This window comes from Nipponia nippon, unplaced genomic scaffold (genome assembly GCF_047370975.1).
Source record: "Nipponia nippon isolate SJK-2023a ecotype South Korea unplaced genomic scaffold, ASM4737097v1 scaffold_33, whole genome shotgun sequence".
Taxonomy (NCBI): domain Eukaryota; kingdom Metazoa; phylum Chordata; class Aves; order Pelecaniformes; family Threskiornithidae; genus Nipponia; species Nipponia nippon.
Window position 1 is genome coordinate 4607164 of NW_028262351.1, and position 24245 is coordinate 4631408.

General features: G+C 40.5%; 2 protein-coding genes and 1 long non-coding RNA gene across 6 annotated transcripts in view; all 3 read left to right on the forward strand.

Annotated features, from left to right (window-relative positions):
* Window positions 1-9734, forward strand: part of LOC104016330 (transportin-1) — a 110565-nt gene extending 100831 nt beyond the window's left edge. For all 4 annotated transcript variants that reach the window (XM_087770734.1, XM_087770737.1, XM_087770735.1 and 1 more), the window contains 2 exons: window positions 2717-2859; window positions 4388-9734. In XM_087770734.1, coding sequence (XP_087626860.1) covers window positions 2717-2824 — 108 coding nt within the window. In that variant the 3' untranslated portion in view covers window positions 2825-2859; window positions 4388-9734. The remainder of the gene's footprint in view (window positions 1-2716; window positions 2860-4387) is intronic.
* Window positions 9735-13502: 3768 nt separating this feature from the next.
* On the forward strand, window positions 13503-21621 carry LOC148054206 (uncharacterized). The gene is made up of 3 exons (XR_015707621.1): window positions 13503-14335; window positions 15763-18533; window positions 19170-21621. It is a non-coding gene; the product is annotated as an uncharacterized LOC148054206 (long non-coding RNA).
* Window positions 21622-23895: 2274 nt separating this feature from the next.
* Window positions 23896-24245, forward strand: part of LOC104021663 (F-BAR domain only protein 2) — a 105168-nt gene continuing 104818 nt past the window's right edge. Inside the window, exon 1 of the mRNA XM_087770798.1 lies at window positions 23896-24078. Within this exon, the coding sequence (XP_087626924.1) occupies window positions 24049-24078 (30 nt within the window). The 5' untranslated portion in view covers window positions 23896-24048. The remainder of the gene's footprint in view (window positions 24079-24245) is intronic.

Genomic DNA, 24245 nt, shown 5'->3' on the forward strand with positions numbered 1-24245 from the left:
CCCTCAGGGGTCTGTATTGGGACCAGTGCTGTTCAATATCTTCATCAATGACATAGACAGAGGGATCGAGTGCACCCTCAGCAAGTTTGCAGATGACACCAAGCTGAGTGGTGCAGTCGACACACCTGAGGGATGGGATGCCACCCAGAGGGACCTGGACAAGCTGGAGAAGTGGGCCCATGGGAACCTCATGAGGTTCAACAAGGCCAAGTGCAAGGCCCTGCACCTGGGTCGAAGCAACCCCCAGTATCAATACAGGCTGGGGGATGAAGGGATTGAGTGCAGCCCTGAGGAGAAGGACTTGGGGGTACTGGTAGATGAAAAGCTGGATGTGAGCCAGCAATGTGTGCTTGCAGCCCAGAAAGCCAACCGTATCCTGGGCTGCATCAAAAGAAGCGTGGCCAGCAGGTCGAGGGAGGTGATTCTGCCCCTCTCCTCTGCTCTGGTGAGACTCCACCTGGAGTACTGTGTCCAGCTCTGGAGTCCTCAGTATGAAAAAGACATGGACCTGTTGGATTGGGTCCAGAGGAGGGCCACAAAAATGATCAGAGGGCTGGTTTTAAAGTAAAGGAGGGTAGATTTAGACTAAACACAAGGAAAAAATTTTTCACGATGAGGGTGGTGAAACACTGGAACGGGTTGCCCAGAGAGGTGGCAGATGCCCCATCCTTGGAAACATTCAAGGACAGGCTGGATGGGGCTCTGAGCAACCTGATCTAGTTGTAGATGTCCCTACCCATTGCAGGGGGGATGGACTAGATGACCTTTAAAGGTCCCTTCCATCCCAAAGCATTCTATGATTCTAATATCAGGGTCAGGAAATGCATGGCTGTGAGTATTCTAGCATCAGCCGAAGGAAACGGCAAATACAAGCTTAAAAGAAAGTCCAGGATGCTGTTTGTGATGATTGTCCAAAGCAGTTTCAGTACATGTTTCTGTCCTGGTTCTTCAGCATTCAGTACTTGCTTCAATAAGCTATGCTCCTCTTTTTCAGATTCTTTCCAGGATATCCATGTGGGATCTAATGCATTCAAACTAGATACAATGTTTCTTGGTCACTTCGCATAAGGATATCCTTGCTTTTTAAAGTGTATTCTTTTGTGCTTTTTGCCATGCAAGAAAGGAGACAAAGCTTTCTTCAAGTGATGGCATGCAATTTTTTTAGATTACTTCCTCATTGGAGTGAGTTTTTATGCTAGCTGAATACACGATTACTGTAGTCCAGTTACAAGTTTTTCCAACAATAATTGTGCCTTTTAGGAACAATGCAGAAAAGCTTTTTGTAGTCCTATAAGGTCTTTCTCTTGCTAGTGGATTGTCCAAGTGTTTGGTTTTTGGGCTGGGTGGGTTGGTTGGTTGGTTTGTTGTTTTTGGAGCACTAGAGCTGAGAGAGGAAATACCCCTTCCAAGAGCACAGGTAGATGAGCTGACAGTGGTGAGATCTGATACATACCCTAAGAATTGTATCACATTTTATAAAAGCAAGATATCTGAAGACTGTAGCTGAAGCTCACTTGCTGTACTGGAAGATGATTTTTAAAAAGTGTTCCTTTTGTTGTACCTGAACATTCTTAGATTTTTCGGTAATTTCTTAGCAGCTGGCTAATCAGTCTCTTTGGGTTAGGAAAGAGAGGTGAATCTGCCTGTGGAAGGTCTCTTTCAGGAAGAAAAGCAGTAAATTAACTGTTGACACTGTAATGTTGTTATTGCTACGTGCTGTTTAAGAACAGCTCTGCTTGAGAAAGTTGTGTTGAGGGTGAACTCAGTACCATGAGCTTTAACTTTGACATTTCCTTTTTTGTGAGGATGTTTTCATGACAGACTGTTCCACAATTTAAAAAAAAAAAAAAAAAAACAAAAAACACCAAAAAAACCCAAAACTTTATAGATGCTCTGCATTATTTTCTATTAAGAGGAGCCATTTCATCTGCTTTTGTTCTTTTGCCTTTTAACCTGCTGTTTTCAAGCTAAAATACTAAGACATTTTTGACACTATCATTCAGGTTTTGTAGTTTTCAGTTAATTTATTACATTGGAGGGTCCAGACTGAAACCTGTAGATTTTTTTTTTTTTTTCTTCCCCTCTTATGCTGGCTTTTGACTGCTGTGGATCCCTGTTCTTTCAAAACACAAAAGATTTTAATAACTTCCTTTTTAGTAATAGTTGTCTACAGGTTCCATGATAAAAACACAGCTCTCACAGAATGCTTTTGTATTTGTGCTAGAAACTGACAGGCATTCATTCTGTCAAATGCTGGCGGTGGTTCTGGCTCAGCTTTCCTCCTAGAACATATTATATATTTAAAAAAATAAACGTGAATACAGTAATCTTAACATATAAACTGTGTCAATTGACAAAATGTTTAGCATTCTGAAATGGCTTAACTCTAGGTTTAAGTCACCATAGTCATTAAAAATACATACGCACATATATGTATATTTATATTTATATAGAATATATATTTATATATTTTATGCTAATTTGTGTGGGTAGCTATATTCTATATGTCACCCTTAACCGAAATGTTTTTTTCTTTTAAGGAAGCCATTACTAGACTTCCTTTGTTTCTTAGTAACATTTAAATATTAAACTGGGAAATTCTAATGGACAGATGCACAATCTAGCAGTTTGTGGCTTACTGCGTATGTTGCTAGTAAATAATGATCGGGTATCTGCTGTTTAATGATTATCTTGACTTCCCCCCCCTCATTTGTAGATTCTTCATGGATTTAAAAATCAAGTTGGGGATGAGAATTGGAGGCGTTTCTCTGACCAGTTTCCTCTTCCCTTAAAAGAGCGCCTTGCAGCTTACTATGGAGTTTAACCTTATGCACTGTAGCTGCAGTCCCATAATTGGAGGTAAGCACACAAATCTTCCTTGCTAAGCAGAGCTGTATAACAGACTTCCTCCCTGTTTACATTATATGAAGCATAATTAATTCACTAGACTAAATTTTTTCAGTTACACTGGAACAGATATCTTTCCTTCCTATAAGAAGAAAAAAAAAATAAACTGATGATAGTGTACCTAAATGGTGGTAGCTGTAGCAAAAGCAGTTGTCTGACTCTGTTCTTTTATTTTGGGGGAGAGAGAGAGAACAATATGCACGGTAGTGTATCAAGATAAGGTTGGAAGTGTAGGTGTAACAAAGTGCCTGTTCAGGTTTAATAAGCAAAATGATGATTATAATCCTCAAGCCATCATACTAAAGTCACAGGCTCCCTTATGTCTTATGAATTAGTAGATGGTAGATGTGGTCTAAGCAGGAATATTTCCCTAGGATAGGAAAGCAAGTTTGTTAAGACACTTTAGCCATGAGAAGTCCAATACATTCCTAACAACATACTAGATGATCTTTGCACTGAATAAAGGGTGTTATGCTAACCTGTAACTCTACTGACTGTAGAGCTTGATGTTTTGGGGAGGCTGATGTGTTTATTATTGCCGTGTTCCACTTCAAGCACCAATTCAGAATTGTTACAGTTCTGTCTGGGGAATGATTCAACTTCAGCAAAGAACAGTGATTGTGCATTCTAGAATACTTGTATTATTATACCACCTTGCTTTGTATGCTGTTTTGTGCACACTGTATAAAGCAAAGTTCCTGCATGTAAAGTAGTGTGATACTGTGAAGAGATTATTATACTACCCAAAAAAGAGGGAAAATTAAGTTTATTCATTCAATCTTTATATAAATTTGATACTTCCTCTAGAAAATTATGGGAGTGAATCATGCAATTCTGTTTTATTGTTGAATGGACAACGATTTAAAAGTCAGCCTAAGATTTGTCAGTCAGTGACATAAGAAATTGTTTGAATTACATGTTTGATCTGAACAATGGATTAAAAATAAACCAATTTCAAACATTTACGTATTTATAAGGGCATTTTAGTTCTGAAATAAGTGGTTTTTTTTCATCCTAATGAAGAGGAATCCAAAGTGGTAAAATTGTCAATTATTCTGTTTGTACTGAGGAGACACTATGGCTATCTTGTTTAATTCATCTAAAAGTGAAATTGTTAAGTCAGTAGAAAGTACATTTAATATTCTTTCTCAATGTCATAACTACCTCATAATCTTGTACTAAAAAGGCAAAAGCTTGTTAGAATATATAGGACTGCTTTTATCTTATATCTAAGCTTAGCCACAATAGTGGAACTGTCAGTGTAGCTTTAAAGTATATGGTGTTGTTTCATGAATAATAATTTATCTGGTATAAATGGGCTCTTTTCTTAAACAGACTTAAAAGGGAAAATCTAGGCATAAATTTGTGTTTAAGTTAAAGGTTGGCACCTACTGCTTAAAAAAGCTCTTTGTTTATGCACTGATCTGTCAGTTAAGGTTCAATATAAGATTTAACTATACCTCTATCTTTTCTTTTACAGGTCCTTCAGTCTGGGAGACTATGAGGGAGCCTCTGCACCCAGGGAAAATGTTACCCTTTACTGGGGGGAAGGGTAAACCAGTAGGGAATACAGTACAATCCTAACCCTACTGGGAGGGGTGGGAGGGAGGTGTTGCCGTCACTGTATTAAGTCGATGTTGGGAAATGTTTTAACATCTGGAGCCTTTGTGGGTGGAAATCTGTCTCCTATTACAACTCTGCACTGGATGTGAAGAAGAAAAAAAAAAACCTATTAACAAAACAGCACATTCTGGACTATTGTGGGGAATTGTAAAAAAATAAGAAACATATAATTGAACCATAGGGATATGTAAAGAGGAAAACTATTTTGCGCACAGTAAAGGAAACCTAAGAATGGGGGTCACAAACAGTAAAAGGCTTTCTTTTTTCTTTTATGCTTATTTTTAAGTAAGGGTTTTCTACATTATTTCATCCTGCTTGATGGGATTCATAGGTAATTTGCATGTTAATGAATAACTAAACAAATTAAGTTAGTACAGTTAAAATGCAGCTTGTGTCTGTATTAGGAGCAGGCACTTGCAGTGTACAATATAGAAACTCCGTTGTAAATTAATAAAGGTTAACTTGGACAAAATGAAGCAACCTGCAAGCTGCCAAATGAGTCACTCCTTTCATTTTTGGGGTAAGGGGAGGGACACTTCAAAGGAAAGATTGAAATCTTAATTTTTTCATTTAAAAAAAATTAAAGTAGTGGATATGATTTGGTTATTGTACTTCATTAGATTTCATTCCTAGAGTAAGGCATTATTCTTAACGTGCAGTTTAAGGTTCAGGCATGCATTCTGGCTCATAGTGATCAGAAGTAATTTAAATTAGTGGGAAAGTAGCATGCTTGCATCACATAGAGTGAAATTGGTATACATTTCCCTATGTTGCGCCAGTCTTGTGTTGCAGTTTAGCAATTCAATATAGCCCTGCATTTAAAATTCCTTTTCTAAGATTCTGTGGATCTTATTTTTATTAAGAATATGGATATAAAGTACTGTAGTTAACAATTAGGCCTTGAAATACCTTTTTAGGATCTGTTAAGATTAAGATTGATATTGTATTGTGTGTAACCTGCACAATGTGGAAAGCTGATATAACTGTGCAAAATATTTGCCTCTGTGCTGTCAATGTGATGTGCTTTCTGCATGGTTATATACTAGTGATTTTTAGCAGAATCTCTAAAAATGAGTTACATGGTAAGACCTGTTAAAGGCTGCATAAATGTTAGTTGGCACATAAAGACAATTGTATAAGTTGATGACGATTGCTATATTTGTGTTTATTCCCACTCAACGTATTACCTTTTATGCTTTCTTTTTGTTCACAGCATGATCTTAGAGATGGTTAAGTTAACGGATGTAATGCAGGGTATCTACAATGTATGGGCGCATGTTGGTGGCCCTTTGTGATGTAGTTAAATACACAGGGGTGCAAGTTCAAAGCTACAGAGTGAAAGTTGGTTTGGATCCTCTTCATTTCATTTGTTTAGCTTTTCTGTTGATGTTTTGGGGTTTGTTTTTGGTTTTTTTTCCCTCTACTTACATGTATTCCTGTGAATAAATCCTTGTTAAGTTAACCCTTTACTTTTCTTTCCATGTGTATTTTCTTATGTACTGTGAATGTGAAATCCGAACTGGTACACTTGATCTTGTGTTCATCTGAAAGTGGCAAGTCTTTATTAATTTAGATTGCCTAAAGAGTATCCCATGATGATAAAGGATAATGGAGAGATTTTTAACTCTGCTGGTCAGAGGTGAAGCCACAGCTTTCCATTTTTCAAGTGCTGCATAATTAACCTGCAAAACAAAACAAAGCCATAACAGCTTTTTTATAGATTTAGTTTCTCACCTTTGCATTGCAGAATTGGATATTGGATAACAGTTTGGGGAGTTTTTTGGTGTTTTTTTGTTTTTGTTTATTTGTGTGGTTTGGGTTTTGGTTTTGTTTGTTTTTTTTTTTTTAAGAACTTGCTGCTCTTTGCATGGTTCTGTTCTTTGAGCGTTAAATGATTTAGCCATTGCACTGAAGTTTGAGCTGTATGAGTGTGGACTTATAAATGCTGTTTAAAGAGTTTTGGGGTTTTTTTGATGCATGATAGGATGCATGTTTTAAATGTGTCCCGTTCTCCCCCCTGCCAATTTATTCAAATTGGTCAAAATTGCATGTGATAACTTGCTTTCAAATTACATTGCTTTGGTAGCAAATACAAAATTCCTTCTTAACTAATAACACTGAAGTAAATTAGTAATAGTTTTAGTCACTAAAAACATTTTAAAAACAAATTCTGGAAGAAAAAAAACAACTTTAAAATTTAGCAAGGTAGGATATTATTTTAGACGCAAACTTGCTTTAATTTTGAGTGTGTTTGAACATTAGGGAAGAGTTTCAGAGAAATTACATTAAAAAATTTGTAGAATAGAAAACCTACCCAAATAATACTGTAGCATTACAGCTAGAATCTGAGTTTAGCTAAACTTTTTAAATTTCAGAAAGCCCTTTTAACCAAATAAAATGACTCCACCTCAGATTAGCTTAGGATGCCACTTTTGTACATAGTATTTTAATAGGTATTTGTACAGATGTGAACTGATCTGGTATAACAGCAAGGAAAATAATTAAGGCAGAAATAAACAGTAGGGACAAAATAGTCTTTTGTATCAGTAAGTTCTCTCATGGTATATTTTAAAGCAAAGAAACCATGTTCCTAATGCATAATATAGTGCAGAGATTTGCAGAAGCCATTTAGGGTTTAATCTGAGGTAAGAAAAGTTCTGAATCAGCATTAACAGTTATAATTCCATTATTGCATCATGGGATATATAAAAAGTATTTTAATTCTTGTGGTGTAGTCTTGACAGTTCTTGAATGTTGACTGAATGTTTATACTAGTAGAATTGTGAGTTTGTTACATTCCAGTGTTTCTGCCTCTTAGCATGCTAAAAGCACAGCTTCATTTGCTCCTTACACACTGAATAAAGTGCTGTTAGTCTGCTAAACTACAGAAATAGCTGCTGCTAAGTAATGGTGTAGATTTTCTACTTGAATATTTTTGTTGTAGGAACCTCAGGAGGTCAGTGTTTACTGTTTTTATATATGCCTTTTTCCTGTTTTGAGTTTCCCTTTTTGAAGGATTCAGAGAGTGAAGAAAAGCTGCTGATCAACCTAAGTTGGTAACAGAAAGGGTATTTAAAATCCTTATAAAATGCATCTTTTTGGCAGTTCTAAATTGCTGTTAAATTAGAAGTTCAATACTAAATTTTTTTCATTACACATTCAGGAAACAGCTCTTTTCATTTAGGAAAAAAGACTAGAATAGTTCATTATTTTAAGCAGTACAAGCAAAAATAATCAATTTTGTAAAGTTTTTCCAAAGCTTGATTATTTTCTAAATTGGTGAATATGTATATATTTAAATTGTAATAAGCTAATTCTTATGCTTTAGTTTATTGCTCCTTAAAGCTTGTACTCAAAAGATCAGTTTTGGAAGAATGGGTTTAAAATTTATAATCATTATAATTTGTAAAAGTTATGAAGTAGCATAAATTTTGTAACTAACAATATTGATACACTGTGATTTTTTTTTTTTATTTTAGGACTTTTATGTTAGCATCAATCTTAATTACTTAAACTGCATATATTGTATAATAGTAAAACGTGTATTTTAAAGCTTCAAGTGGCTTTCCTCAAGTGAAACTCATTGCTACTTAGAAATATTCAAATACTAGCTTTATCTCAGGTGAATACTCTTGTACCCTTTTTGTTCAGAACACATGCTTATAAAAATGTGTCTTAATTATATCAGTTTATGTATTTCATATTAGGCAGCTCCTCTGTCTTAAGCTTACTCTAAATTAACCTTCTACTGTTGGACAATAATGACTTTTGCTTCACCTATTTTATTCATATTGAATGTATTAACAGATAAAGGTGCAAAAACATTCTTCCCTTGAGGAGAATGCATCCATATTCAAACAACTGAAATATTTCTTGAAAAATGCGTTAAATGTAACATTGTATTGGAAATCTTTTGTTTCAGATTTTGTCAAGGAAAGAAGTTGCAACTTAACACTAATTGCTTCAATACTATCTTTCATGAGGATAAATGCATAAAGCTTCTATATAGGGTCTAAAGAGTAACTTTTTATCTTAGATAAAGGTTAAGCTCTACAGTGAAATGACTGCTGTAAATTGCAAAACATCCTGCAGTTATTTCAGATAGATACTGATGTAGTTTGCATATGTATTTGTGATATATTATGTATTTCCAGTAACCTCATCTTGAGTAAATAAAGCTTGATCAGTAGCTGTGTATTTCACTCACCTATGCATTTGCCAGAATGACTTGCATCCATCAGTCTACTAAGTATTCTTCTCCAATAGAAACTTGTTTTTGTCTGCCGCTAATGCTTGCTCTTTGCACTTAATGGTTGGAGCAGGCCAGATAATTAGTTTAAATGGGAAACTCTGAGGTGAGTACTCTTGTTGCTTGCCTTGTAGAGTATATTCTGCTAAAATAATGATACTTACTTGAATGTATTTATGTGAGGGAAGTTAAAATGGCTCTATAAAAGATGAATCCCTGTGTGGTGTTACAGTATACTTTTTAAGTAAGCCAAATCCACATCTCAAAGAATTCAGCGCTTATAGTATAGTATCATTTTTCTATAAGCTGGTTCTATTGTGCTACTTTTGCCTTGGGTACCTAATTCCTTATTTTGGGTGAGCAACAAAATTGAGAAGGCCTGGGTGATTTTTGCGGGGATGGTGATTAGAAAAAAAGATGAGTATAAGCAGGTTTATTTGGCTGTTGAAATCTCCAGTGTAATACTGTCTTTTTTCATGGGAAAAGATAGGTAGCTATGTATGTCTGATTTACTAATACTAAACACTTCTAAAGCTTTTAATTGGATACAGTATATAAAATAGTTTAAAATGAAAGATGACTGATCTTTCTGCTGACAACTTAGGTTGTATGAGTTTTGCTTGAAAGCTTTAAAACTGATGTTTCTGTGTCTGCCACAATGTTGGAATGTTTCCTTCAAACATATCCTCCTGCAACCTCTCAAACTGTACTAAATTGAGTGATATTTCTTGAAGTCTGCATATTGCTAACAGAACTTCATTTTAAATAGAATATGGTTTTAATTTTTGATAAGCTGCTGAATTTTAAAGAGTTTTTGGGGCCACCAAATATTTTGGATCATGCAGAGAATATATATTGTACTGTAGTAATTTTGTATTTACATTTGTATGATGTGACATAATAGATGTGAATGTTAATCACTGCTTGACTATGTTAATAAAGTTGTTTAAATATAGATGTTGCATTCCAGTTTTTAATGAAAGATGAAAATTTCATGTTCAGTTTGTGTTTAGCCTGACTCAGTAGGGCACTCTTCTGGTTCACACATGTAAGTTCTGGAGTCTCCTGAATAAGGAGGATTTTCATTTTTTCTGAACAAAAATGATCTTTGGATAAGTTATTCAATTGAGTTTAGATGTTTCATGCTGCTTGGGGGCAGATAATCAGTGCAAAGGATTGTCCTTTCAACATGTCATGCTATTACTTTTTCTTTTTTTAAAAAAAAAGCATCTCATTTAAAGATGTACTGTGCCAGGGGAGGTTTAGGTTGGATATTAGGAAAAACTTCTTCACCGAAAGGGTAGTCAGGCATTAGAACAGGCTGCCCAGGGAAGTGGTTGAGTCTCCATCCCTGGAGGTATTTAAAAGAAGGGTAGACGTGGTGCTTGACAGGTTAACGGTTGGACTAGATGGTCTTAAGGGTATTTTCCAACCTAAACAATTCTATGATTCTATGAATGAAAAATAAAGCATTTCAATTGGAATATTGTGTGCATAAATTAATTTTTATATATGTTAAATGCTTACAGAATAGATGTTGGTAGCTTTTGTTATCCTGGAATGACTCATAATGAAACATACTGATTATATAAAGTATTAATATGTAAAATGCACTTCTTTCAGAGGCATTTGCCCTTGTTTTGCGTAAAATGAGCAATATTATACCATTGAAACCTTCCAAAAGACACCCAAATATTAATCTGATTAATGGCAGGCTTAAAATGAAGTGGTTTTCCAATAATCAGTCTACTTTTTAAGGAAAACATGCAATTATGCTGCACATTTATTAACATATATATGTATAAGTGATGGCATATAAGGAATTACTTTTGAATCATACAGTTTTTCAGGGGTTTTTATGACACTAATTCTTTTTTGCCAGACCTTCATTTGAATCATAAAAGTAAAAACTGAGGTATTTATTTTGTAGCTTCAGGTATAAATAATTTTTGTCAAATCTTAATTTATATTTAAAATATAAAAATAAACTCTCAGTGTTACGCTGACAGTCTTACCCATTTTTCCTTTTCTTATTGCCCCTTGGCAAAATGGATAGTCATAACTTTCCTTTATTAAACATACAGGGGAACTTAGTCTTCCCCTGGGTTTACAGCATACAGGTTAGTTTGGATGCATAACTACTGCAGTATTACTATCACAGATATTGATATTTTTTAATTGTCCATTATTTCTCTCTGTTCCCCCAGCGCTTAATACAAATGCTAAATAGAATTTTGTTTCTCTGATAAAGTACTGTACACAATGAGAAGCAATGTAATTTGCCAGTCCTTTTACCTTGAAATGATTGTCGAGGAATGCCCTACATGCAGGACGTATTTAATTTGCAGTTTTCTCAAGTTATCTTTCAGATTTACATTCATGTTCACTACTTCAGGGGATTCTGTGGCTTGCAAATATAGAAACTGAAGGGTTCCTTAGTTTGAAAACTCAAACAGTAAATGAGACCATAAAAAAAACTGAAAAAGAGGGATTTGATTTAAAACCAACAAAAAAAAAAGCCAAAATGTTTTACAACTACATTCCGAAGTGGTATTTTTCTTCCCAGAACTGCATCTTGACACAAGGCATCTTTCAGTGCCTTCCTTTAACTTGATCATATCTCAAAAGGAAATTTTGAGTCATCTTGCATATTAATTTTTTTTTCTCCTTAGCACAATGATGGTCATGGTCTTGCATATACATTTTTCATTCTGAAATGTACTTGCTCAAATAAACATTTTGGAGCCATGTCCAAAATAACCCCAGGCCTGTAAATGTGTGCACCTTTTCCTTCGAGCATTGGAAATACTTTGGAAGAACAGATGAATCGCATGACAAAGTAAGAATTCAAGTATCCATTTTCTTTAATTCTTTACATACCTTAGCATAAGGGAGTAAGATAGTTGCATCACTTCCTCCAGTACTCTGCCATAAGATGATGTAGCTAATTTTAGTTTTGCTTACACACCACAACTGTTGTCTTCGGGCCAAAACCAGATGGAAGCTAACTGGAACCTTGGACCACAGCTCTCACTTGTTGCAAACATTCACTTAGCTGTGTAACTGTTTCTCAATCCATAAAATGGCAGCATTTAACAGAGGGTTATTAGTGAAATAATTGCCCAATGGTACAATTCAGAGCTTTGTTTGTCTAATTAAGAACCATAGGCATCTTGACTACTTTTATTTCTTTAAAAAAAACCCTCATTATCTTAATTTCAAATTTGGCAAAAATAACAGGATGTTACTCAATGTGTGTGGAGACAGGAGGTCCTCTAAATCATTACTAATACAAGTCTGCACGCCTCCATAAGCACTTAGGCTTTAAGATTTTTATCAAGGTAATAAGGATACTATGAAGTTCATGTCTTCCAGCTGCTCAAGCTGGTGGCTGCCATTTGTAAGCACTAGTATGTATAGTATGTATACCTATGGATGTTGTGAAGAATCAAAGGTTAGAATTATTTTCACATAGCATGACTTCTGCCCAAATGTGACCCTATCCTGTCCGTACTGCCATTCTGATTTTTAATGTGCAATCCTACTTCAGTACCTGTATAAGCAAATTGTTTTACCTCTTTTGCAGCATTTCAAATGGCAGCTTCTTACTTAGCTAAAATTTCTCTCCAGGCTAATATCTTTTTTCATTATTTCAACTCACTCCTGAGCCTTTGCATTTCCTTTTTGTTAGTACAGTAATAATTAAAGGCTCTATTTCATAGCTGAAGTTGTGCCTTATGAGCCTTGTGTAGATTGTTCACGTTTTTCAAATAATAGTGCTAACAAGGGAAATAGTGGGTGCCTGTAAATGGCCTGCTTGTCTGCATCCATTGGAGTCTGAGATTCTACAGGGGCAGGACTCACCCCTTCTGATCAGTTTCAGAGCAGTTGGGATCTTGTTCAGTTTTTAACTCTGTTACTACTTGCATCTGTTATCCATCTTGATAGTTGTCTATACTTAACGTCTGTGTTGCCATCATGGTTAATAAAACGTTACTTATGTCAAATCATCATAAGTATGAACAAATATTCCCTTTCCTTCAATGGGTTGAAGATGACATTATTTTGTTCCAGCAGAGTGAACCATTATTTGGTTCAATTAAAAACACAAGCACCATTTATTCCGCTATGCTGTACTAAGAATACCTTCCTGAGATACCATGTAATCTTACTAGTATAGCTTCAGGCCTTTCTACCACAAGTTACCTTTTCTGTTTCTGTTGTATATTATAACCAGACTGGAGAAGATCTTTGCTATCTGGACACTACATCTTGCTTGTGTAGTATTTACTATGGAGCACTTTGGTACTAAGTGAAGTTATACAATTGGAGCTTGCTCTTCTGAACAATTCAGGTTTGTTTGCTTTTCATTTAATTCAAATCCTTTAAACACTTAAGTCTTTTTCATTTAGGTTATTTTTTTATTAGTTGACTGCAAATAAGCTGCTTCAAGTTCATTGATTGACATATTTCAAGGTAAGTGCCTAAAACATACGTACGCAACGTCAAATATATTGATACATCAACAATATAAATTCAGCTAGCCATTGAATGGGTTGTCAGGGTCCATTTGGATCTCTCAAATTTACAGGACAACATACTCTGTAAATTAAACTTTATTTTATGAGTTCAACTAAGAAATATAACAAACGCAACAAACAAGGGCTCAGTCCCCTTTTCCCAGACTAGTCTATCACATGAATTAAGTTATTCACCACTCAAGTCATGAGGTTTCTCACATGCAAGTTCTCTAATTCATAACTCGCAACTCATAACCCATAACTCTTAACTCATGCACCTATGAGCAAAATTAGTTCCCTAGCCAACGGTGAGAGTGCTCATCCTTCCTCCTCTGTCATGGTGTGGGTGTCCCCTGTATCACACCGGGAAGCATGAAAGCCTCAGCAGTCCAGCTGCTGTTGGATCCATTTCAAAACCTTTTTGGGTAAGCTGATGTTTTATACCCTCCAGTTGGAGGTTTGGTCTATGCCATTTCCATGAGCTAGCAGATTCTGAAGAAACTGCCAGACAATCAATATGCAAAGATGATGGCTGCAGGAGACAGCAATCTGCAGGTGATAATGGCTGCATAATGGCCCATTAGCTCTTTTTGACCACTGGTCCTGCCCTTGCTTTGACCTAATGGCGCTGCTCCCAGCATGCATCAGGCCTTAGCATGAGCTGTTAGCCAAACTGAGCAGGAGTTAAGTGAACAGTCACAGGGGTACCTGACATTATTACATGTAGCGTTCGTTACATATCAAGGCTATACCGGCGGATCTCCAGCCGACCCGGGCTGGGGAAGGAACAGTCAGCACACACAGTGTGGGTGTTCAGCTTCCTCGTTTATTGCGCAGTAGTTTACCTTTATGCTCCCAGCAGTAGGCGTGTTATGTTATAAGGGGCGGAGGCAAGGGAGGGTCAACCCTTAACTCTTTCTGTACAGCGCGTGATCTTCCGGTCGCCAGCCCTTATCTTTACTACATTTCCCCCTCCCTTAGCTCCAGTAGCTCTGGATCTCGCTGGGGAAGCTGCGTGTAAAATAATCGATACGTGGTAAGACTTCTTAATATACGACTCATAGAACGCATAATTAAGCGTAATAGACAGGGTAATAGCATAGCAAGGACAAGAATAAGTAATAAGATTATGAGCCCGGTTATTAAAAGTTTGGGAATATTGGTAAACCAGTTGCCTATGTTAGCTATAGCTCCTAAATTAAGGGAGTTTACTTGTATTGCATCAGATAGTTGGTCAAGCGCGTTGGTGTGGCTCTTAGAAATATTCAATGTATCGTTGCCTATTATGACGTTATTAACATTCCAGTTTTGTAAGCCTGGGATAGTGGAGCTCTGGTTTGACTTGTGGCAGCAACTGTCCTCCTTATCGCTAGTGAAGTAGGGGGTGAACAATAGACAGGAAGAGGCTTGTCCAATAGCCAGCATATACAGACATGCATCCGTTACGTTCATGGATTTTGCCCAATCCAGCCAGTAGTTCGTCGCAGCTCCCTCATTGCTCCCCCACACCATCAGGACGCATGGGGAAATGGTAACCTGTCAAGATAAGACTCAATAAATTGATTAATGTTTATGCGGTCGAATATTTTGACTTGGTACCCATTCTAGCGTCCCTTTCTCGGTTTGCACACACGCATACCCACGTCCCAGGCAATGGAGGGAATAAGGGCCCCTCCATTCACGGGTTTGCAGGTCCCGTACTTGAACCAAAGGGTAAGGCCCTTCGTTCTCATCGAGCCGGAAATGTGCCTGGGTTGCAGTCTGGGTTTTATAGGTGTTCCCTCGAATGGTATGATTTAAGGTAATTAGTGCCGTTGTCAACAGATGCTGTGCCCGAAATAAGGGAGGGTCAAGGGGAGGGGGAACCCCTGTTCCTGGGCTTATATTTTCCCCCTCCCTTAGTCGGTCGAGTAACCCTTTTAATGTGCGATGCGCGCGTTCTACAATGCTTTGGCCCGTACTGTTGTAGGGAATACCATGACTCAACTGAATATCCCAGCGCACGCAAAAGTCCTTTGTGTTCTTGCTGGCGTATGCCGCTCCATTATCTGTTTTAATTTTTTGTGGAATGCCAAGTTGCGCCATACAGTCCTGCCAATGTAAAATAAGTGGATTAAAGGGTTCATAAATCGTAACATCAGACTGCCATATTTGGTTGGGTTGCAACCCTCGAGGGTTTACCCCTGCCTCCCAGAGGGGACCTTTGGAACACACAGGATAAGCAACAATCGAGGATCCCTCGTCGCCCCCTCCGTCCTCACTGCTATCAGAGCTCATGGGGTAATCGTGTACAGGCTCCCTCCACTGTGAGGGAATACCAGTTCGCTTTCCCACTGCCCCAGGGGTAGGGGGTCCCTCTGGTAGCTCAGGTATCACTGGCAGTGCCGGGGGAGCCCTACCACCCCCACCCCCCCCCCCCCCAAGATGTTCTCAGCCGTGACGCTGGTTCTCCTTGTTCCTCAGATCCTTTCCTGCGCTCCGCTCTCTGTGTGTCCAGCACCCGTCGATCACTAGGATGCAACGGGGCATCCTCAGAAGGTGATGGTGTCTTGCCCTCCTTTTCTCCTTCCCGCCATCTTCCTTCATGTAGTTCGCGATACCGCTGGGATCCTGCATCAGCCCCCGGGACCCAATCCAGCAACCTATCAGTCAGCTCCCTTTCCACACGTTGTTGCAACTCGCCCCAGGGGTATTGAGGAGGTGGCGGATCCGCCGGTGCAGAAGGTGCCGAAGGTTCCGTGGGCGGCTGCTCTAGACTCCCCACTCGTAACGGGAACACCTTTCCCGACTCCTTTGTTCCCGCTGCGCCATAGCCTCCCTGCGCCTCCCCTTCCTCCGTTGGCTCAGTCCCCAGTAACGATGGCCCCGTCTGTGTCCCACAGGCCACCCCTTCAACTCAAGTTCACACTGGAGTTCCAGCCTGTCCAGTACAGCAATACAGAAAAACAGCAGAGATGCCCTGGCCATTTGCCAGCCCAGGCACATAGCCATTGCTGTTATCAAAATGTTCCCAGGCACAGCGGAGTAAGATGATAAGCAGTTCAGCAGTACAGCAAGCAGCGAAAGCAAAAAGCAGCTACTAACGAGCAGTAGACTCTAATATACAGTAAGGCAAGCCAGCCCCGTGGCAAGCACAGAAACCTGCCGATTAATAGCTAAACAGCAATACCAGCTATAACTTCGATCTAGCACATTCCAATTAAATCTGTCGTTATCTCAAACCCTTCGAGCCCCACGTTGGGCGCCAAAAAAAAACTGTCGTGGTTTAACCCCAGCCAGCAACTAAGCACCACACAGCAGCTCGCTCACTCCCCCTTGGTGGGACGGGGGAGAGAATCAGAAGAGTAAAAGTGAGAAAACTCACGGGTTGAGATAAAGACAGTTTAATGGGTAAAGCAAAAGCCACGCGCGCAAGCAAAGCAAAGCAAAGCAAGGAATTCATTCACTACTTCCCATGGGCAGGCAGGTGTTCAGCCATCCTCAGGAAAGCAGGGCTCCATCATGCGTAACGGTTACTTGGGAAGACAAACGCCATCACTCCAAACGTCCCCCCCTTCCTTCTTCTTCCCCCAGCTTTATATGCTGAGCATGATGTCATATGGTATGGCATAGCCCTTTGGCCAGTCTGGGTCAGCCCCCCCGGCTGTGCTCCCTCCCAGCCAACCTGTGTCCCCTCCGAGACTAAACCCGTTGGCTTTTCATCCCCAGGAACTTCATGCCCCATCAGCGCGCTACGTGCAGCAAGCCAGCACCACTTTGCCGCAAACCCCTTCTTGAGCACCCTTTCTACTGTTCCCCAGGTGTGAAGCCGGTCACTGGCTCCTCCAACATTGCTTATGATCGCTTCTGTCCAGCTCGTTGCGTATTTTCCCCCAATATGAGGTGTCCAAAACTTCTATGGGAGCACCGAGCACTCCCCGGCGTAGCATCCATTGGATGCAGTCGCCCGTGGGCCTTTTCCTTATTGCCCCATCCTCGCCCACCTCCGTCGCTACCGACTTTAGTACCTTTACGAGTTCCGCGAGCTCCATCGCTGCTACCTGCAGCCGATCACGTCGGGGTCACCACTATGTAGCGTTCGTTACATATCAAGGCTATACCGGCGGATCTCCAGCCGACCCGGGCTGGGGAAGGAACAGTCAGCACACACAGTGTGGGTGTTCAACTCCCATGTTTATTGTGCAGTAGTTTACCATTATACCCCCAGCAGTAGGCGTGTCATGTTATAAGGGGCGGAGGCAAGGGAGGGTCGACACTTAACTCTTTCCGTACAGCGCGTGATCTTCCGGTCGCCAGCCCTTATCTTTACTACAATTACAGCATAATAATTTATCATGTTATTTCCCCATCTTTCTTACATAGAATTTAGATGAGAAAACTTAGTATGGTGTACCTGTAGTAATGAATCTACTGAATATATTAGAAATCACAAAGGATTTTTCATGCAGGGCTGAAGTGTGACTGGAAAGAGTCAAAATGAAATTTACAACCATTAAACTATTGCAGTTTGTAGTTACTAATGTTAACTAATGCTTTCTAATCCTTCCATTTGATTTAAGGTTGATTTGATGAAACATGCTTTTGGCAGCAAAAGAGCAGAAGAGTAATAGAGGTGGAGTATTGGTACCAAGTGACTCTGAACCAATGCTGTTGGGTTCATAATTTAAGTAACTGAAGTAATAAATGACTGTATTGGGTTTGCATGGCAAGGTTACAGGAGGGGGGCAGGGGGGTTACAGGAGTGGTTTCTGTGAGAAGATGCCAGAAGCTTCCCCTATGGCCAACAGAGCCAGTGCCAGCTGACTCCAAGACGGACCCACTGCTTGCCAAAGCTGAGCCCATCAGCGATGGTGGTAGCGCCTCTGTGATAACATATTTAAGAAGGGGGTAGAAACTGCTGGGCAACAGCAGCTGGAACAGAGAGGAATGAGAATATGTGAGAGAAACAGCCCTGAAGACACCAAGGACAGTGAAGAAGGAGGGGGAGGAGGTGATCCAGGTGCCGGAGCAGAGATTCCCCTGCAGCCTGTGGTGAAGACCATGGTGAGGCAGGCTGTCCCCCTGCAGCCCATGGAGGTTAACAGTGGAGCAGATATCCACCTGCAGCCCATGGAGGACCCCACGCCGGAGCAGGTGGATGCCCGAAGGAAGCTGTGACCCTGTGGAGAGCCCGCGCTGGAGCAGGCTCCTGGCAGGACCTGTGACCCCATGGAGAGGATCCCATGCTGGAGCAGGTATTCTGGTAGGACTTTGGCCCCATGGGGGACCCATGGTGGAGCAGTCTGTTCCTGAAGGACTGCAACCCTATGGAAAGGACCCATGCTGGAGCAGTTCGTGAAGGACTGACTCCTGTGGGTGGGACCCCACGCTGGAGTAGGGGAAAGAGTGTGTGGAGGAAGGAGCGGCAGAGACAAAGCGTTAGGAACTGACCACAACCCCCCATTCCCATCCCCCTGCGCCATTCAGGGGGAGGAGGTAGAGAAATCAGGAGTGAAGTTGAGCCCAGGAAGAAGGGAGGGGTGGGGGGAAGGTGTTTTAAAATTTGGTTTTATTTCTCATTATCTTACTCTGTTGTTAATTGGCAATAAATTGCCCCATCCCTGGAAGTGTTCAAGGCCAGGTTGGATGGGGCTTTGAGCAACCTGGTCTAGTGGAAGGTGTCCCTGCCCATGGCAGGGGGGTTGGAACTAGATGATCTTTAAGGTCCCTTCAAAGCCAAACCATTCCATGATTCTATGATGATTCTATGATAAATTAAATTAATTTCCCCGAGTCGAGTCTGGTTTGCCTGTGATGGTAATTGCTGAGTGATCTCCCTGTCCTTTTCTCGACTCACGAGCCTTTCGTCACATTTTCATTCCCCTGTCCAGCTGAGGAAGGGAGTGAGAGAGGGACTGGATCAGCACCTGGTGGCCAGCCAGGGTCTACCCACCACTATGGGATGCAATCAAGCTTGGTGGCTAGATCAATAGAAGTGTGCATTGAAGTATACAGCGAGCCAGATGATGCAGCCTGATGGAATACATCATTCCAGGGATGTTGAAAACAATGCAGTTAAACCTTGCTAGTAAATGCTTCAATAAAATACAAACATCATTAGTAGCTTTGAAAGAACTTTGATGAGGTATTACACAAAACTGGAAAAAAAAATCAGCTGACTTCTTACTGTAATAAATGTAGCTATCTATAACTGTGTACACAACTATTTTTGTTTATCTTAAATTCAGAAAAGACATTAAAAACATTCATCCTACCCAGAAGTGTACTGTAGGCCATCATCTCACCAGTGATCTCTCATCAGACCATAATTTCAGTTTGTTTATATGTCACTGAAATCAGGAATAAACCTCTTAACACCAATGTAGCATTAAGAAGCAAGCATTCTCTTTATTGCAGCGCTGGATGCACGGGGGATAGTTCCACCTAACGTGCATGCCATATGTTGCATCAGTCCAAGCTTATATCCCCGTTACATATATATGCACTGGATTTCCCGGAATTACTATACATATTCATTCTATTTCCTGGAACTAATTATCATATTTGCATAGTCTTTACACATGCGGCCTGAGTCTCCGAGGGCTTCCATGGGGGGGCTTCGGTGGTCCCTAGTGGTTATTAAAGAGGTGTCTCTTAGTGTTCTTTTCATGAACTCTGAGTCTTTCTTCCAGATGTGGTCTTGTCTTAGCTCATCTCTTTGTTTGTAGAGTTCTCAGTTTCCTTATCTTGATTTCAATGGGTTTATCTGCACTCCCCCAGGATATGCCAGTCACAGTTGGAAAGTCATGTCCTTGAGTACTTTCTTGTCTGAGGCCCCTGATAACAATCTGCATTCTTGTCTGAGGCCCCTGATAACATATATATTTCAGAAAAGGGCATAGCCTGTCTTAAGATTGTGTTGGAGAATTCCCAATACCCTTTGAATAAATTATTTCAAATTAGCTGTATTCACTGCTAGTTTTTATAATCTCTTACTCTAACCAGATATTTTTTTTTCTAAGCTTTTCTAGCTTTAACTTCTGTCTATGGGCTTTCATTACACTTTTTGTATGAAAAACAGGCTGTGATAAATCTCTAGTCATGAAGGTAATGTGTAGGTCATAAGCAAGTGAATTTTTAAACTTCTGGATAATGTCTGCAGGTATTCAGGTACAATTGCTTGGTTAGAACATACTCCTGATGATGTTGCAATCCTACAATGTAACCTGATAGTACTTATCAAAGTTAAATGACTCTTGAAAGGGATTTACCTAACAATTCACTCTGTCTTCTTTCCCCATCTTCTGTTCTCCACCACAGTGGTAAACAGCTCTGGCTTTTTATATCTTCTGGTGCTCATAATCTTTTGGAACCAATGTCAAATGGTAGTATAAATTCCTGTTTACCTATCAAGATTCTTTGTGTAGTTCTTTTAACAAGGACAGTAAAGAAAATGCATTTTTTCAAGGCATATCCTCAATCTGGTATATAAAATGGCTCCACCTCCATCTGCTTCTTCAGGTTCTCTTTAAAGTGCAGTGTTAGATTATGTATTTTACCTGAATTGGTTTCTTACTAATTTTTTTACTTAAAAAGAGCTTTAAATATTGACTGGCTCTTTGGCAGTTCATTATGACATTAAATAATGTAATAATTGCCAAATATAATTCTGATTGTTTGGATTATCTTCATTCTTTATTTGTCTTAAAATATTACTGTGTTCAGTTGTAGGTTCATGTATCAAGAGTTTTACTAATAATTGTATGCAGTTATTTTACCTAGAGCTCATAATCCATTTTCAAATGGCTTAGACATAAGGCAAATTAACTTAATTACTGTAGGTAAAAATACAATATACAATCCTTATTTTTCAATCGTATTAATGTCTGTAGTCTAGATGCACTGTATCTTTAGTATCATATTTGGCAAATTCTTTCATGTAGCAACTTAGTGTATATAATGCTACATCTCAGATAATCTACACCCTTTAAAAGAACTGATTGTTAAAAATGAGTTAGTATTAACACTTATAAAACCAGAAGCTGAAAATATGGGAGGATGGGTAAATGGAGATGCAGAGAGCAAACTGTGCAATCAGGGATGCTTTTCTGAGAGGGGAACTCTGAGCTAAATACTTCCTTTCACACATACGCAATCCACATTAATGTCAAATGGCATCACTTTTCAAAATTAGGATTGTATTTGTGAAATATAACTGTTAACTAGTATAGCCAAGAAGTCTCTGTAGTTCTTCATACTCTTACTGTGAGGTATATTGTTGTGGTTCTTTGTATATTGTTGTACTTTTGCAAATTATTCCCACAGGCTTCACTAAGTTGCAAATCAGGGAAATTCAGAATAAGTAGTATTCATAGAATGGTTTGGGTTGGAAGGGACTTTTGAAAACCATCTAGTCCAACCCTGCTGCTGTGGGCAGGAACATCTTTCACTAGATCAGGTTGCTCAAAGCCCCATCCAACCTGACCTTGAACATTTCCAAGGATGGGGCATCCACAACTTCTCTGGGCAACCTGTTTCAGTGTCTCACCACCCTCATCGTAAAGATTTTCTTCCTTATGTCCAATCTAAATCTACCCTCTTTCAGTTTAAAACCATTACCCTTTCTCCTGTCGCAGCAGGCCCTGGCAAAAAGTCTCTCTTCCCCCTTTAAGTATTGAAAGGCAGCAATAAGGTCTCCCCCCAGCCTTCTCTTCTCCAGGCTGAACAACCCCAGCTCTTTCAGCCTTTCCTCATAGCAGAGGTGTTCCATCCCTCTGATCATTGTTGTGATCCTCCTCTGGACCCAATCCAACAGGTCCATGTCCTTCCTGTGCTGAGGACCGCAGAGCTGGACACAGTACTCCAGGTGGGGTCTCACCAGAGCAGAGTAGAGGGGCAGAATCACCTCCCTCGACCTGCTGGCCACACTTCTTTTGATGCAGCCCAGGATACAGTTGGCTTTCTGGGCTGCAAAAGCACATTGCTGGCTCATGTCCAGCTTTTCATCTACCAGTACCCCCAAGTCCTTCTCCTCAGGGCTGCACACAATCCCTTCATCCCCCAGCCTGTATTGATACCAGGGATTGCCCCGACCCAGGTGCAGGGCCTTGCACTTGGCCTTGTTGAACCTCATGAGGTTCCCATGGGCCCACCTCTCCAGCTTGTCCAGGTCCCTCTGGATGGCATCCCTTCCCTCAGGTGTGTCGACTGCACCACTCAGCTTGGTGTCATCTGCAAACTTGCTGAGGGTGCACTCGATCCCTCTGTCTATGTCGTTGATGAAGATATTAAATAGTATTGGTCCCAGTACGGACTCTTGAGGGACACCACTTGTTACTGGTTTCCACTTGGACATTGAGCCCTTGACTCTAACTCTTTGGACGTGGCCATCCAGCCAATTCCTTATCCATGTTACAGTCCATCCATCAAACCCATATCTCTCCAATTCATAGGCAAGAATATTGTGGGGGACTGTATCAAAGGCCTTACAGAAGTTCAGGTAGATGACATCCATAGCTCTTCCCTTATCCGCTGATGCAGTCACTCCATCGTAAAAGGCCACTACATTAGTCAGGCACAATTTGCCCTTGGTGAATCCATGCTGTCTCCAATCACCTCCCTGCCTTCCATGTGTTTCGGCATGTCTTCCAGGAAAATCTGCTCCGTGATCTTCCCAGGCACAGAGGTGAGGCTGACTGGTTAGTAGTTTCTAGGGTCCTTCTTTCTACCCTTTTTAAAAATGGGTGTGATGTTTCCCTTTTTCCATTCACTGGGGACTTTGCCTGATTGCCACGACTTTTCAAATATGGTGGAGATTGGCTTGGCAACTACATCTGCCAATTCCCTCAGAACCCTGGAATGCATCTCATTGGGTCCCATGGACTTATGTATGTTCAGGTTCCTCAACCCATTACAGATTTTTACTATGGATCTAGAGAAACCTAGAAACTTTGTCCAGTTTCCCCTGTCTTCCAGCTTGACTGAATTCCTTGCTTGTGCTTTTATTAAAATGAGTTCAAATTTAAAAATACATCTTCTCTATTCCTACTCATGAGTTTTCTTTATATCTTATTCTTTCTCAGTCATTTCTTTTCCAGCCTGAAGAATTCTAGTTTACTTGGTAGATGTTTGTTTCCATATCATGGATTGTTTTTTGTTGCTTTTTTTTCAATCTTCTGGATTTTTTTTTTGTTTTGTGTTCGGTATTTTTTGTTGTTGTTCGTTTGTTTTTTAAGATAAGGGGTACTAGTACTGTGCACAGCATTCATGGTGCAGGTGCCCACACAAACAGGTTTTATACACTGGATGAATTAGGTTCTCTGTTCCTTTCCTAATACATCTAACAATTTGTTCTGAATGTGACTGAGCATCAATCTCTGCTTTTAAGTACTGTATTTCTCAGTCTGCCTTCTGCAAGTATATTCATATTTTTTTAGAGATCAGGGTTTCTTCACTTCTGAGATAGCACTTCTCAGCTGCGGTGGGGCCGGCGCTCTGGGCATGCGCGCCGCTCCTCGCCCGGGGGGGCGGGGAATGCGGCGCGCTTGCGCAGGAGCCGCAGCGCCCGGCGGCAGCTGGGCACATGCGCAGAGTCGGAGGTGGTGAAGTTCTGTGGAAGGTGGTTGTATCGTAACGGGAAGGGTGGTGTGTCGTGACGGTGCTCGTTTCCTCTGTTGTGTCTCGGCGGCTGAGGCGGCGGGGGCCGGGCTCGGGCTCGGGCTCGGGCTCGGGCTCGGGCTCGGGCTCGCTGAGGGCCGGGCCGGCGGCGTGATGATGGCGTACTTCGTGGAGAACTTCTGGGTAGGGAAGTGCCGCGGGCCGGTTCCTCTGTATCGCGGGTGGGACGGGCAGGGTGCGGTGCAGCGCAGCGCAGCTGGCGTACTCTCCGCGGGAGCAGCCTTGACTCTTACTCCACCCTGGGAACTGGGCTTGGGCCTTGCCGTGGGGAGTGCGGTGGAGGGATGGTG